Raw genomic sequence first — 16,167 nt, forward strand, 5'->3', positions numbered from 1 at the left:
TCTGAGATAAGCAGAATATCTATCAGAATAAACCATCATTCACTTGTCAACCTAATATTGTGGTTTGCATGGCTGGGACCAATTTGAATGTTATCAGAGAGTGAAATTATAGGTTTCATTATGATTGCTAAGGGCAATCCACCAAAACTATTTTCTAAAATGTGTTGTAACCAAATAAAAGTATGTAAACTGTATATTAGACTAAACCGCTTGTAACTAAACAATTATATAGTTATAATTATATTGTTACATAGACCATGAAATCTAAACTTATTGCAAAATCTAAATGACATGAGCATCATGAATCATAGCTTAAGTTGGCATTCCATCAATATCTTTTATGAATATTTTGTATAACAATCTTCTAACTTTCACAAATAAATGGTCCCAAGCTGTACACTTTCAAATGGTCCTATATGTACCAAATATGTATCTTTGAGGTGTACTCTTTAGGTGCAAATGTGAAAAAGTATACCGCTACTGTGACAGCAAGGGTCCATTTTTAACATACACTCTTTAAAAGGGCATCTAATATCAAAGGATCAAATATCAAAGTCTCGCTCACATTTGTTCACCAATACTACGGGAAAAACCTTAATTTGTTGCAAGCATTCGTGAAATGCTGTGCGTATGTCCTGATCGCCAAATGTCTTCTTGCAGCTATAAGACCGGTTGATTTTTAAGGTCATCGTAGGAAAGACAAACCCTAAAGCTGTTGAAACTAATCGAGTAGCATGTATGTAAAACGTTATATTAGACTTTTAAGAATCACCATCAAGGTAAGAGCAACTACATTTTCCTTTATAGTTTGATTTGGGCCAAACACAGAGTTAGCCTTGTGAAAAGTGTGTATGTGCATGTGTGTGTGTGTGTCAGTCAGACAGTGTTACACTCTTCTTTTACTGCTGTAATTTGAATCTTTGTACAAAATGTACAGTAAGTGTGAGACATGGAAAAAAGCAACATATACACTGAAAACACTTTGTATAGAGACAGAATCAGGCAGAGGGGCGTTTGGTACTTAAATCTCACTCACTTATTGCTGCAGCGAGTCTGAACTAGAAAAAAATTAAAAGAAAAAAAAAAAAAGAGGAAACTTAAAGTAAACATACTAAAATTTCATAGCTTAACTTCTCCCCCCCTCCCCATCCCACGCCCCTAACCAAAAAAATAATATTTATATATATATTTATATTTATATATACCTGTACCACATTTTGCACAAAACACAACTGGTTCAAAACTGGTCAGACGTTAGAGTTTTTGATTCAAATTATGGCGTTTTGGAAAAGAAGTATAAAATGTCAAATAAATAAAAAGAAAATAAATACTTTGTCTGTGTAACAAAGTGGACCATCGAAGCACCAAAAGCTGGCCCCTGCTTTCACTTGATTGGGTAGCAGGACAGGAAGTTGTGGTACAGAGAAGGTTACAATTGGTCAATGTCCGGTGATGGGTGGGCTCTTTTGTTAGTATGTCAGTTTGTAGAGCAGCTTTTTTTCGTTTTTTTTTTTCGTTTTTTTTTAAATAAAGAAATAAACACGAATGCCATGGGAGGGGGGATATGAACCCGAATCTGACTGTGCAGCTATCAAAACAATTTGTACACTTAATACATTGACAGATTTCCCATCCTTTTCGCTCTTTTTAGCAAAGGAATTTGGTTTTTACGAAAAGACGAGCAATGTTTTTGCATTTGGATTATTTTCTCCTTCAACAGAGTTAAAGCTAAAAAAACAAAAAACGCCCCAGGCCCTGCCTCTAAAAATGTCAACTAATTGTTCCTGAACCATACGGCAAAGAAAACCTGTAAAAATCAAACACACATATATATATAAATAATATATTTACAGGTATAAATATATATATTTATATATACTGTATATAATGTTTCTTGCTTTGCACTACACAGCATCAGACATTCGAATTTTAAAACAAAAACCAGTTAAACAAATGAAAATAAAACGAAAGGGGACAAAAACGTGACTGACAGACAGCAGCCCCCCGCCCTTCCCAAACTTCGCAGATGAGCAGTGCCGGTAAAGGTTGCGCTTAGCGCCTGATCCGACACCAGTGTCACGGTTTTTCTCTCGGGATCGGCACAGAGGGACAACGTCTACCCAAAGTCTGATGAGCGAACAGGCAGTCAGGGGAGGTTTAAAGTTGGAGGGAATTGACGGAGGCAGGGCAGAGCCGAACAGCGCAATGAAACATATCTTACTTACATCTTAGCTCATTTTACACGTACAGTCGTGATCAAGGCACAAGGAGCTTCTACAAGTTACGTTTTTTCTTCAATAAAGTTGTACAAAATAATACATTTTACAGTCTGTACAAGAATAATGATCCAGCAGAAAAATCAAAAGACAAAAGCCAGGCTAAAGGGGAGGAGAGGGGGGAAGAGAGCGTCTAGACCATCCGTTAGACATGTGTCTCGCGTAATAACTGTCGATCTAATGAAATCCCCACGTCAGTGTACGAGATTTTTGCAGCGGGGAGTAGACGAGAGAGAGATCAGACACGGAAAACAGGAGCAGAGAGCAACTGGGAAATGGTGTCTTGGAAAAACAGGAGGTGCATATTTTGCACACCAACACACAACTGGGGAAACTAACAAACAGAAATAAGTTTGTATTATTACAGGAATATAATTTTTATATATATATTTATATATATATATATATACATATTTATATACACACATATATAAATATCTATATATATATATATATAGTTTAGATTTTTTGCACTGCATTTAGTTCTGCATGAATCTAGCATTGCATGCGCTCGCGTCTCCTGCGATGCATCTCGAGAAGCGAGTCATGTGATGGGTCTTGTGTTCAAAGTCATTCTCCGCTCCACACACAAACCAACCTGGGGCAATAACCCATCCTCATGTTTTTTTTTTTTTTTTTTGGGTGGAAAATCTGTAAATTTGACTCTACATTCAGTGTTTCGTCCATCAATCTTTTGCTCTCCTCCAAGGAACGGGAATTCAAGGGAGGGGACACGCCAGTCTCGCACAGGCACTAAACGTTCAACAGGACCAAAAACGATGATGAGGATGGCAGCGTGTGTGTGTGTATGCTTTGTGCGTGCGCATCAATATAAGTAACGTGTGTTAGGCATACGATCAGAAAGAAGACAGCTCGACGTGTAACATACATAGGATAGCGGGTCAAGAGTTTAGCTGGACGCATTATGTGTCTGTAGGTGTACGAAATGGCTTACTCGTCCTGAGCAGACCCTTTAAAGTGTGAGTTGAGTTCCAGCAGTCCTGGACAGTTTTTCTGTTTTTTAAACTTTTCTCCCCCCCTCCCTCTCACATGATTTATTTTCCACTCTCTCTTTATTCGTTTTTCGTAACATCGGTAGTCCTTGGCTGTGTTAACAAGTCTTTTTGCCAGATATCACAGCCATTTGCTTTCATCAGTAACACAGTGCGTGCCCTTGCCCCGCCCACAGTCACTCAGGATGGAGAAAGGCCATGTATGTGTGTGTGTTATATATAGCATGTGTGTATGTGTGTGTGTAATGTGTACTGTGATGTAAGAGGTGGGGACTCGTCAGTCTGAAGGTTTGTGGTTTAACATTGGGGCATGATGTAGGGCAGGGGGCCTAAAGAAAGTTCAGGTGGTGAGTTTGCGTCCCGTTGTCACTGCTGCGATCACAAGAGTTCGTACTGCCGTAGGTGCATGCGCTGGATGATGTCTCTGCAGTCGTTAAACACTCGGCGGATGTTTTCCGTGTCCACGGCGCAGGTGAAGTGGGGGTAGCAGTAGTGCCGACCATCTCCGCTCGCTGTACTGATCCTCTGAAAGAAAACAAATAAAAAACAAATCTTGAGCATTCACTTTTGAAAACATTTCCCAAATAAACCATACGAGTAAGTTACGGAAAGTAAAAAGTCAGTCCCTCCAGAAAAACGAGATTATATGATTCAACACATAATCAGCCAAAATGCGGGAGCCGCATCAAATTTCCGTTCGCAAAATACGCGGGGCTTGCATGATTTCATAATTCCTGCTTTTTCGTAGGAAAAAATCACACATCTAAGCAGAAAGTTGAAAAATTTTGCATTTACTTCACACAAGCGCAGCCATGTCCCCTGTTGCCAGGGGTATGTTATGAAGTGATGTGATTATGTGACATAAACATCACTGAAAAGCTGCAAACAAAATTGCATAAATATCCCGCATATTCCATCGCATTTTTAAAAAGAAAACGTGCCGCAAGATCAAGGATTTTTGCCCGCAACAATCACAAAAAAACTTTTTCTGGAAGGACTGAAAAGTATTATGAAATCGAAATTAGCTCAGTAGATACATGCAGTCTTTCTTCTGCAGAAAAACTGTTATAGACGGTTTCATCGGACGCACCTGCGCTGACGCGATACACGTCTGGATCGGAACTTTACTTCCAGTTTCGTTTTTTTAATGGTCTGACTAGTTGCTAAACTGATCTCTTGAACAAATGCCTCGTGGAAAATAACAAATGTTTCGGTTTCCTAGGTAATCTATTTGTTGTTTTTTGCTTGATATATAAATAAACTACGTTTAAAGAACTTTGTTGTTATTTATTCTTAGCGGAGTTTACCAGAAGTTACGTGCGGACCACGACAGCCCCTTGTTTATGTTGTTACTACTAAAACCGTCTATACAATTTAGATGAGTCATCCTGCACTAGGCAGATTTTTGACCAATCAGAAGTCCCTACCCCAATACCACCTGCAAATGAATAACAAGTAGCATATCGTCGCTGTCCGATGAAACTCACGTATGTTCATTTTGCCGATTTTGAGATTTTTCGACAGATTGAATGTCCAGGTTCATTTCCATATACAGTATGCGTCACATACCTAAATAGCCATGTTATCTGATTTTCACGTACCCGTTTGGTGTCAAAGCTGTCAATCACGACGCATATCTTCCGCCTGTGAAGCATCTCGCCGGTCTCGTAAAGTTTCATCGAACCTCAGCACTGGATATAGCCGAATAAACATGACAATGACTTTCCTTCGAGGTAAACGTTTCCCCCGGACGCCAGACTAACATCTAGGAGTTACTTAATTATGGGAGGACTGTGCAAACAAAGTATCTGTCTAGCATTGGTGATATTTACGCTGGGGATTTCCCCACCACTTTTTGAAAGCATTTGGTTAAAATGTTCTGAAAAATCAAGCGATGCTTCAGACTGGTTTTGTGGTCCAGGGTCACATATGTTGTGTTGTATGCTTATGGTGTGTTTTCTTGTACATATGTAATGAAATTCATTGTAATCATTTATTAAACGCGCTGCTGTTTTCTACGGTATGGTGCTTTGGCATTGTTCGGTTGAGCTGGTGTTGCAGGGACTGTTACATGTGTGATGTGTGCATTCGACATTGTTGAGGGTTTATAAATTTATGCTGAGTATTTTCTTGTTGTTGACTGGCCTACGCTATGCCCATTTTTGATGCGCGTTATTCAATATTTTTCCCGTCCTGCAGTGATGTTTTTATAAGATCTTTTGTCCCCACCACTTTTCAACACAAACTGACGCCCCTGTTGTGTAGCATTACCATGTCAGTGTATTGATTCATTGTCCCTTAATGGTTTGCAAGAGACATTTAATACACTTATAATTAATATTAAATAAAGTAAGCGTATTTAACTAAGACGTAGGCTATTTAATGAACTGAGCGTATTCCTCTGTCAATACGAAACGCGACTTTGGCCATTCTAATTAATGACCGGAAGAACGCGTATCGATCAAAGTTACTGTAAAATATGCACGCATGTCCATTTAAACTCAATTTTGGTCAAATGTGGATTATATCATGACACTGGCAAGAATATGGTTACATGTAAATATGCCGTACCAAGTATGACAACGCTACATTCAACTGCTTTTGATATACAGTGTTTTTTTCACTTTCTGAAAAGTTACCGTTTTGGACATACGTGAGTTTCATCAGGCAGCGACGATATCCTGCACGGTGTCCAAATTCGCCTACTCCCACACTATACAGTATATGAAAAACAGTTGATAAAAAGTACTTGGGATGACCTACTACTTTTGGCAAGATTTTGAAATGTGCATTCGATGGATACTAGGGAGAGGAGCCACCCAACGCACAAAAGGAGATTGTCATATTGAAAAATTTCGGAAAATGGTAATGCAGCTCTATTCAAATTTAAATACCTTAGAAAAACAAGATAAATTGCGCTTGCTTAGGATCATTGAAGTTAACGGCACACACGACGATGTATGTATTCACATGGCGGAATTATTGCGTCCAAATTTTATTCATACTTCCCATATTCATACTATACAGAACAAACTGTTAATAATATTATTTTTTGGGCCATTTTTGCCTTTATTTGATAGTATTTTAAAGGTGTAACGGAGGATTTTCTCGAATTTTAGAAAAGAACCACCTTTTCCACTTTAAAAAAAAATGCAATTGCGCAACACTCCTGATTGACAACTAGAAGGACCAATAGTCTTGATGATCCTCCCGAAAAACGAAAATCCTCCGCAATACCTTTAAGGAGGCAACAGGAAAGTACAGGGTGGAGAGAGGTATGGGATTGGCAAAGGACCTCGTGCCGGGATTCGAACTCGGGTCACCAGAAGTGCATCTGCACCATATGTCGGAGCACGGTCCACTACACCATCGACTCGGACAGAAAGTTTTAACAACCGATGAGTAGGTACTTCATCTAATTTAGTATGTACGGTCACAGTATGCGATTTCGGACGCAGGGCTGGCTTATGACTGTGTAAACAGCAAAAGCAATACTAAGTTACTTAAAGGTGGATTATGTAACTTTTATAAGGATCTATCAACATGGGTTTGGACAAATATAGATGCTTTATGCAAATGTAGGTTTACATGAGCCTTTACATTATTGACAGAACCATCAGCCATTGCTTTGTATGAATTTTCCTTCCAGAAGACCCTTTTCTTTCTCCATTTCATTTGTGACCCGTGCTGGCAAATTGAGTCGGAATTAGTAAATTTTCAAAAATGAGTTATGTATTGTTCGTCACAATTACGGTCTAAGGCTGCATCTCAATTTATCTGGACCAAGGGTCAAATAGAAATTGCACAGAAATTCACCACGAGATTGTTAATCACACGTTAATAAAATTAGTGCTGTTAAAATGAATTCGTGCTAACCAGTTATTAATGCATTAATTTTGTCTCAGACGATGTCTGTCCTGTGGCGGCTACCGTAGCTTCTCTATGCGTTTTGAAAGGGAGGGGTAAAATGTGGACTGAGCGGTTGTTTGCAATTCACATTTTCACCACTAGATGCTGCAAAAAATCTACACAGTGGACCTTTAAAACAGTGGTTCTCAAACTGGGGGGCGAGATTGTGCCGGGGGGCCCCAGTTTTATGACATTTTATAAAATACATTAATTTATCATAAATTCTTTGTAATTAAACCTCAGAAAAAATAGGCTACTAACCAACAGCTCTACATTGTATATTTGAATAAATTTTGTTTAATTTAATTTGTTTGTTTTACAATGTTTTATGTCATAAATTTTCTTTGGGGGCCAAGTACACAAGGGGGGCACACACTGAAAAAGTTTAAGAACCACTGCTTTAAAAGGTTATTAAATGATTTCAAAAAGCTTTTAATACATGCCACCAAGCCCCTAATAAGTAAAAGCTGGCATCAGTGAGTAATAAGATACTTAACAGTTGACTGGTTTAAGTTGTCCATATAATGGACATGCAACATCATATGGTTTAAATTAAAATATAAAAATGACGGTCTGACTTCGAATTTAAGCCACAAGCACGATTCAAATCGATGACTTTTTCAAAATTTGAATAAAACAGAATCAAATACAATACAGAGGCCATCTTTAAATGAAAATAAATATTTTCAAACAATAGTTTCCTCATGTCAGCGATGCTGTGGGAGACACAAAGACCTGCACCAGGTCGACTTAAGGCATTGTTATGTTGTGATCTTTAGGACAAGTAAATTAGTTTTTTACGTGCCTGTAAAAAGTTACCTGTCCAGAAATGTAAGCAATGCTATTTTATTTCATTACATCATCCAACTTAAATAAGCTTGCTGGCGACAGCAATAGTTCGATCAGATCATAAGAAGAAACAACTGCAAGTATTTAAAAGCAGGGAGAAGGTAGTTGTCCGGTCGGACAAAAGTGTCTATTTTATAAATGAAATGATGCAAAATGCAGCTGGTAGGACATACTTTAAGGGGAGCAAACATACTTGCAATTGCCAATTTGACAAAAGTTAATTTTGGGGCCTGTGTGATGAGTTACCAGAAAGACCGACTCACCAGGAACTCGTCTCGAATGAAATATTTTGCTCTCGTAACTCGCGGATCTTCTCCTGGCTCCGGGGTCGCTGTAAAAGAGATTTTGGATTACTTCAAACCATTCTAAAAAGGCAATCACTTGTCGCTGTAAAAGAGATTTTGGATTACTTCAAACCATTCTAAAAAGGCAATCACTTTGCACGTTCATTCTCGTTTACTGACCATCATCTGGTGTGGTATAGCGCGCAAACTCAGGAAAATAATCCTCGATTTTTGATTTTCCTGCCAGAACTTTCTCAGCCAGCAAGTCTTGTTTATTTAGGAATAAAATGACAGATATGGTTCGAAGCCACCTGGAAACATACAAGATGACACAAATCGATCATAAGCAGTCTGATGATGTGAAAGGCCACACAAAGGTTGCTAGGGCATGGCAAAGTTATGTAGTGACATTTAATACAATGATGTTTGCCGTCAAACAAACATCAAAAACATCAAAGCAGCTCTATTACAATAGTTTGTGCTTTAGGTGTAAGGTTGTGAGGTTACCTGTTATTCCAGATGTTCTTGAAGAGGTTTAGCGCCTCCTGGAGTCGGTTGGTCATATTGTCCTCTCTGAGCACCATGTTATAACTGCTGCTGGCTACCACAAATATGATGGCTGTCACATCTATAAATCACAGAAAAAAATTTAATGAACCAACAATACAATAACAACTTGTTAACATAAAAACTGACCCTATTATACAAAGTGATATATTTTTCTTAACTCTTTCCCCGCCATTGAAGCACTTCCCTGCCAATGACAAGTTTTTACGGCAATCCATATTTCCGCTAATAGCCACTAGGTGTCACTCTTACCCAACTTATAAAACACTGACGCATACACTGATGCAAAAACAGTAAAAACTATGTGTATGTTTTAATCATCGCTCTGAATCTGATCTCCAAATAAAATTCTTTACAAAAATGCAATTTTTTTCTTTATTTTTAAAGAAACCTTCCCAATATTTGAGAGGTGATAAAAGAAAATAAAAGAAGATGGGATGAAAGTTTTTTTTTGATAGCAGAGAGTCTGTTCTTTCATTTGATATATTGTATGTTTATATATTTATAGAAGAACATTTTCTGGAAGGCATTAAAACTTTTGTGAAAAAAAAAAAAATATGCTGCCGCTGGCTGGCAACTTTTAAAAAAAATGCTGGCGGGGAAAGAGTTAATAAACTGCATATGGCTCAATTTTTAAAAATACATTTTGATTAACGTTATATAAAATGACTATTTTAGTTTCAGAAACACTTTTAATATATTCATAACACAACTTGATGTTGTGACAATTACACAAAGTCGGCCAACTTGCATTCTGAATATTAACGATGAGTTAATTACTCAAACTCATATCGGTCAAACTATTTATTTGAAATGAATAAAGCGCAACACATTTACCATTAAAACACTGGATCCATTTCCTGCGCTCATCTCTCTGTCCACCAACATCAAACATACTGCAAAAAAACAAAACAATTTGTAAGGTTTACATCAAGCACATTTTTTTTACTGCAATGCAAAGGGGAAGTCACACTAGACTTGGGAGCAAGCGAATATTTTTTTAATGTAACTGCGGGAAGGTAGCACTTCGTCCAACTTTGCTTTTCAGTAAAAAGGTCACCACTTTTCTACTGGTCACACGTCTCCACGTGATACAAATACAAAGTTTACCAGACTTGAACTTTAGCACAAATTATCTTCGTATTCGCATGCGAATAAATGGAAGTCAATGGAATGAAAAGTGTAGTGTGACCATCCCTTAAGTGTGTTGTGCTTTCTAAGACATAATTATAAAGGCTTTAGACTTTATACATTTATGTAAAGCCTAATACATAATGTTAGTATTTGACATGAAGGCTGTCTTTTAACTTACTGAAAATTGACTTTGTCCACTTGGAATCTTGTCTCAAAGATTCCAGAAGTCAGAACTCTGCATCGGAGCAAATCCTGAAAAGATAAAATGGTAACAAAATGAAATAATTGTCTGATTCGTCGTCAGAATAGAACAACCAATCAAATGCATGAAAAGAATGTCATCCATATGTTTGATTCCTCTGTGTGGATCTTGTGCTGTCCACATACCTGATCAGTAGGAGTGTAGTCGCTCTGTTTTACAGTGTCAATCCTGTCCAGGAAACTACAAGCAAATAGAGACAAAAAACCATAAAAAATTTTCAATACTTCATGATTTTATAGTGATGAATAGATGTGGGCAGTATGATGGTATACACAGTGTAAGGGTAAATATTTACATGACATTACCATGACTTTTTAATGCAAATATTTGTTTATTTTGGTGCCCGATTAATAAACAATTGTGAAAAGCACTATATAAATAAAACGGAATTGAATTTATTTGTTAGAAATAATATTCGCTTTTAATTTCCACCAAGTTCAAAAAATAATAAATCAAATGATGAGGACTTTTAACTTATATATTTAACTTGCATGATTTTCTAAAAATTAAAAGTCTTTATTTATTAACTTTCAACAAAAAATTGTGGAAAAACTACAATTGTAATATAAAAGACGTTCAGCAAAGTGTAATACTATGTAAAATATTAAGACATTATAAATCTATAAATCGGCTAATAAAATAAGTAGGGGTTAAAAATATCAATTTACTAAACTATCGCAATAATTTTTTTTAACAATTTTAAAATTCATTGGTTTACCTCAGAATCTATCCATCCATCAAAAATATTTTACTTTTCCAAAAAGGTGGTGGGGAGACGTTACCGCTTTTATTTCAACAAAGGGCGAAACGTATTTGTTGTCCTTATTAAATGACGACATATCCGTTTCAAGCTTGCGTGGCCGAGTTACGTTATTCCAACAAGGAAGCTTTTCGCAGACACAGTCGTGCCTAAAATCTACTACGAGATTGTGGCAGAAGTTAAAAACAGTTTAAGTAAAGCTTAACAAGTCATACTTAACTGTGATGCATGAAGTTTGTAGCACATTTTATTTGCAGTCTAAAGTTTTAAGTATGTTGTTCAATTTTAAATAAATTGTTCAGGAGCTTTTTTATTTACTGTTATTTATTTGAACAGATAGCTCTTTATTCTTATAATCACAATTATCACAACATGTATTAAAAGTATTGGGATAGTATTGAATCGCCGGATTAGTGAATCATCCCAGCCCTACATATTAATATTATAATCTACAAAACTGCTTATTTAGGCAGCACCAATAATCATCATACAATTTTTTTTTTTTTATTTAAAAGCACAGGACACAGAAAAACATTGTTTATTATTAGTACGGTAACACTTTACAATATTTATTTGTTAAAAAATTAGTTAATGCATTAGCTAACAATAAACAATACCTTACAAAACAATACAGCATTTATTCATCTTGTTAATTTCTGTATTTACTATACATTTATAAAATCAAGCAATGCAACGGTTACCATAAATTAATGCACAATGAACTCACATGAATAACTGTATTTACATTAACTAACATTAACAATGTAGTTTTTAATTTTTGTTAATGCATTTACTAATGTTTATTAATATACAACCTTATAGACCTTTTGCGTGTTTGCAAACAGAGATGACGTTTTTCAATAGCTGTGTGAAGTGTTTTAGCGTTAAACTGTGATTTTTAAGGATCCGGTGTTCTGTAGATGTCTGTTTCCCCTATATTTCCCTTAAGTGTAATGTTTCTTATAACGTTTTCACAAAGTTACGCTCATTTTTTAAATAAATTAAAAGTTTGAATGGCTTGGCTACTAATTGTGTGCATGTATGTAATGTATATGTATTGTTCTTTATTGGTAAATCAATTATTTTTACAGTATAAATCGCTGACGTACTTATAAGAGCAATACTATTATGTATTCTGTATAATATCATTTCTTAAATATTTCATCACTTCCTGTTTTCAATTTCTTCCTTATATGTTTAGCCTACGTGTTTGTTCTAAAACTATTATGTTTACATACAAATTAATTTGTATAGGCCTGTTTACATATTATTAACACTTTACATCGTGTGTGTGTGTGTGTGTGTGTGTGTGTGTGTGTGTGTGCTATTATATATTTATTAGTAAACATCATAATTTAGAACAAACAGGAAGAAGACATAGGCTAAGATATAAGGTAAAAAGAAGTAAAAGAAAACGAAAAAATATGAAAACTTCCATAAATGGTAATATTATTGATATTATGAACTCATTTAAATCTTTAATCTTTCTAAATAGATTATAAACGTAACGTGTTGAAAACACTATAAGAAACACATAGAGGGAACAGACTTCGACAAAACACCGGATATCTTCTCTAATTATTTTCTATTCAAATTATTAAAAGATTACCAAATGATTTCATCACTCCGGTTGAGGGCTTATTGCAACCACAAACACCTACGTTTATCTTCAAATGGTGTCTTCGACGACGGTATACTATAAAAATGAAGGTCATCTTTTTTGGCATTCCTATTCTGACACTCAACAGCACAACAAAACATTTTCTAGTGAGTTATATTGTTCGTTTCACTCGTATCTCATTCATTTCCACTGTTTTTCTGCCACCACATGCGCGCGTGACGTAACTGTGACGTTGACTCGCAAAAGGTCTATAGTAAAGTTGTTACTATTATTATCACACTACATCCTAAATCATGACATGTCTGCGTGATTATAATAAATCATGTAATGTGTGTAAAAAACCTCTTATTAAAACTTCATTCAAAATGTTACAGCAGTCCTACTTTCACACACCACCGTCGACAAAACTTCCACACAAGCACACACATTTTAAATCACCGCACAGCCAGCCACGGCAGAAAAAAAGACAGCTGACACAGAGGCTAAAGCTGCAAAACAAGCCAGCAGGTGGCGCATGTTTGTGCTGGAGATCAAAGCAGGCAGGTTCTGAGTCATAGTGATCAGAGCGCCCAGTCAGACGCTGCTCTAGTCAATGGATCGGCTCTAGTGAGAGGGGAAGAGATGGCAAAACAGAGGGAGGGAGAGCCATCGAGAATTGCAGTCTTAGTCAGGCTGATATCCGGAGAAACGGACGCGAACGCGCAGGAGGAACAAGATGGTGGGATGGCTGGAATTCGGCTCTTGGATTTTTGCGCATGCTGCCGAGATCTCACACGAAGAAAGCGCAGCTTTTGAGCTTGGCTATATGGAATTTGCACACGCTCGAGCAGAAAGATCAGCAGATTTTTGCTGAATCTGAGTGTTTGTCATTTTAAAATTCTACTAATTTTACAGCACTGACATGTTCATTTGTAAGGTTGGTAACAGATCAACTTCACAAAGACAACTTTCCTCAAAACTATTTTTTTGAACTACTTCATTCTCCTGTCGATAAATCATCATACTAAAAAACCTTCTGTTCTCGTTTTAACAACAGAAAATGTCAATAGCAAAACATTGTAGAGATGCAAGTTTGCTAGTGATTAGAAAAGACGACATCATACGCTGTAAAAAAATTGTGTCAAATCAACAAAATTTTTATGTTACTTTAACTTATAAAAACAAGTTAAAAGTGTTTAAATTAATTAGTTAAGTTTTTATATCTTATCAAAAGCCAAAACTTAAAATAGTAGTTTGAACTGACTTGCAAAACCAAGTTGTTTTAACTTTGTAGCTGAAAAAAGATAATAAAGACACCCATTTTTGCATAACATTCAAACTAGGGGTGCACAAATCGAAAAACTAAACGGGATTACAATTACGAATGAAAAATTACATAATTGCCAAAAGCCTTAAATACAGCTGTCCATTTGTGCTCATTTCTGTGCATTTCGGCAGTATGTTTGAGCACCAAATACAGTGGTGAGATTTTAAAGGGGACTTTCAAAAGACTTTTTTAAGATGTAAAATAAATCTTTGGTGTCCCCAGAGTACGTATGTGAAGTTCTAGCTCAAAATACCATATAGATAATTTATTATAGCATGTTAAAATGTGCCTATTTGGGTGTGTCCTTTAAAATGCAAATGAGTTGATCTCTGCACTAAATGGCAGTGTCGTGGTTGGATAGTGCAGATTAAGGGGTGGTAGTATCCCCTTCTGACATCACAAGAGAAGCCAAATTTCAATGACCTATTTTTAACATGCTTGTAGAGAATGGTTTACCAAAACTAAGTTAATATGTTGATCTTTTTCACATTTTCTAGGTTGATAGAAGCAATTATAGCACTTAAACATAGAAAGTAAAATTTTCTTGATATGCCCCCTTTAAAATTAGCAATTAATTAAGGATTTTTACTAGGGATGCTCCGATCGATCGGCCGATAATGGCATTAAATGACTCGATCGGTGCTCGCTATATCTGCCGATCTCATAAACCAATCTTTGTTTACTTTTGTCATCAAAAGGATCCTGAATGCGGCTGCAATTAAAGACATTTTTTACGTAGCGCGAGCATTTTTACAACCCGTTGCTCTATTGACTAAATGACTTTTATACTTCATACGAATGCATGTATATTTAATTAATACAGTAAAGACTGTGAAGTGTTTTATTTTCAGTACTTTTAACAGACATAAGCCTTTTTAAAGCCATATTAAATTTCTCTTTGCAGAATAAATATTTGTTGTGCTTATTTATTTGAGTCTCTATTAAAACAATAATATACCTAATTACTGCAAGTAATATAACAAAGGCAATATCCGTGGTATTATTTTATCTAGAAAAAAATGTAACAGTTACAGTAATCAAAGAGCTTGCATATCAGCTTTAAAAAAATTGGTATCGGAATCGGCCGATCACGAAGATTACAAATCGGTGATCGGTATCGGCTGCAAAAATCCTGATCGGAGCATCCCTAATTTTTACTAACAATATAACTCCCATAATTGTTTGTCATTTACATTATATTATTTAGTTTGGGATGTTTAGAATTTCATCACGACATAACACACATTCAATGGTTTCATTATTTAAATTTTGTATTTTAAAGGGATAGTTAACCCAAAAATAAAAATTACCCCATAACTTACTCACCCTCAAGCCATCCTCGATTTATATGATTAGCATTTATCAGACGAACCCAATCAGAGATATATTAGAAAATGTCCTGGCTATTCCAAGCTTTATAATGGTAGTACATGGTGCTTTTGATTTAAAGCCCCAAAAAGTCTATTAATCCTTCAATGAAGTAATTCACACGGCTCCAGGAGGTTATTTGAGGCTTTCTGAGGGCATTCGGTGGGATTTTGTAAGAAAAAGATCAATCTTTAAAACTTTACAAACTAAAATATCTTCTGGTAACGGCCAACGCATGTAACCGAGAGAATGCGTATCTAGCTTCGGATGTAGTGGCGTAGTAACGTACAAGGAAGTGCACAGAGCAAAAAAACAGCAGTTTCCTGTATTTTCTAATATAATTGATGTGTGTTAGTCTGAAAAAAGATAATCATATACATCGAGGAGAGTAAATTATGGCATTTTCCTTTTTGGGTGAGCTAAAATGCTGCTTGCTTTTGTTTAGTATAACTGTTGAGTATATAGTTAGTGTCAATTATTATTCATGTACTTAAGTATCATTAAACTACCACAATCATTTAATTCCTTAAAGGGGACATATCATGAGTTTTTCCCATGTTTAAGTGCTATAATTGGGTCCCAAGTGCTTCTATTAATCTAGAAAATGTGAAAACGAACAACCCAGTAACTTAGTTTTGGTAAACCATTCTCTCAAGCATTTGAAAAAATATGTCATTAAAATGGCTCCCATTGTGATGTCAGAAGGGGATAATACTGCTCCCCTTAATCTGCACCATCCAACCATGACACTGCCATTTAGTGCAGAGATCATCTCATTTGCATTTAAAAGGGAATCAAACACACAAAACGGCACATTT

The 16,167-nt window shown here is 36.0% G+C and overlaps 1 protein-coding gene across 4 annotated transcripts in view; it reads right to left on the bottom strand.

Annotated features, from left to right (window-relative positions):
- Positions 1 to 780: 780 nt before the first annotated feature.
- Positions 781 to 16,167, bottom strand: part of gnas (GNAS complex locus) — a 47,484-nt gene continuing 32,097 nt past the window's right edge. For all 4 annotated transcript variants that reach the window (XM_073870449.1, XM_073870448.1, XM_073870450.1 and 1 more), the window contains exons 6-12: positions 10,420 to 10,474; positions 10,211 to 10,284; positions 9,736 to 9,794; positions 8,839 to 8,959; positions 8,512 to 8,642; positions 8,311 to 8,378; positions 781 to 3,814 (exon numbers count right to left, since the gene is read on the bottom strand). In XM_073870449.1, the coding sequence (XP_073726550.1) occupies positions 3,668 to 3,814; positions 8,311 to 8,378; positions 8,512 to 8,642; positions 8,839 to 8,959; positions 9,736 to 9,794; positions 10,211 to 10,284; positions 10,420 to 10,474 (655 nt within the window). In that variant the 3' untranslated portion in view covers positions 781 to 3,667. The remainder of the gene's footprint in view (positions 3,815 to 8,310; positions 8,379 to 8,511; positions 8,643 to 8,838; positions 8,960 to 9,735; positions 9,795 to 10,210; positions 10,285 to 10,419; positions 10,475 to 16,167) is intronic.

Source organism: Misgurnus anguillicaudatus, chromosome 8 (assembly GCF_027580225.2).
Source record: "Misgurnus anguillicaudatus chromosome 8, ASM2758022v2, whole genome shotgun sequence".
Taxonomy (NCBI): Eukaryota; Metazoa; Chordata; class Actinopteri; order Cypriniformes; family Cobitidae; genus Misgurnus; species Misgurnus anguillicaudatus.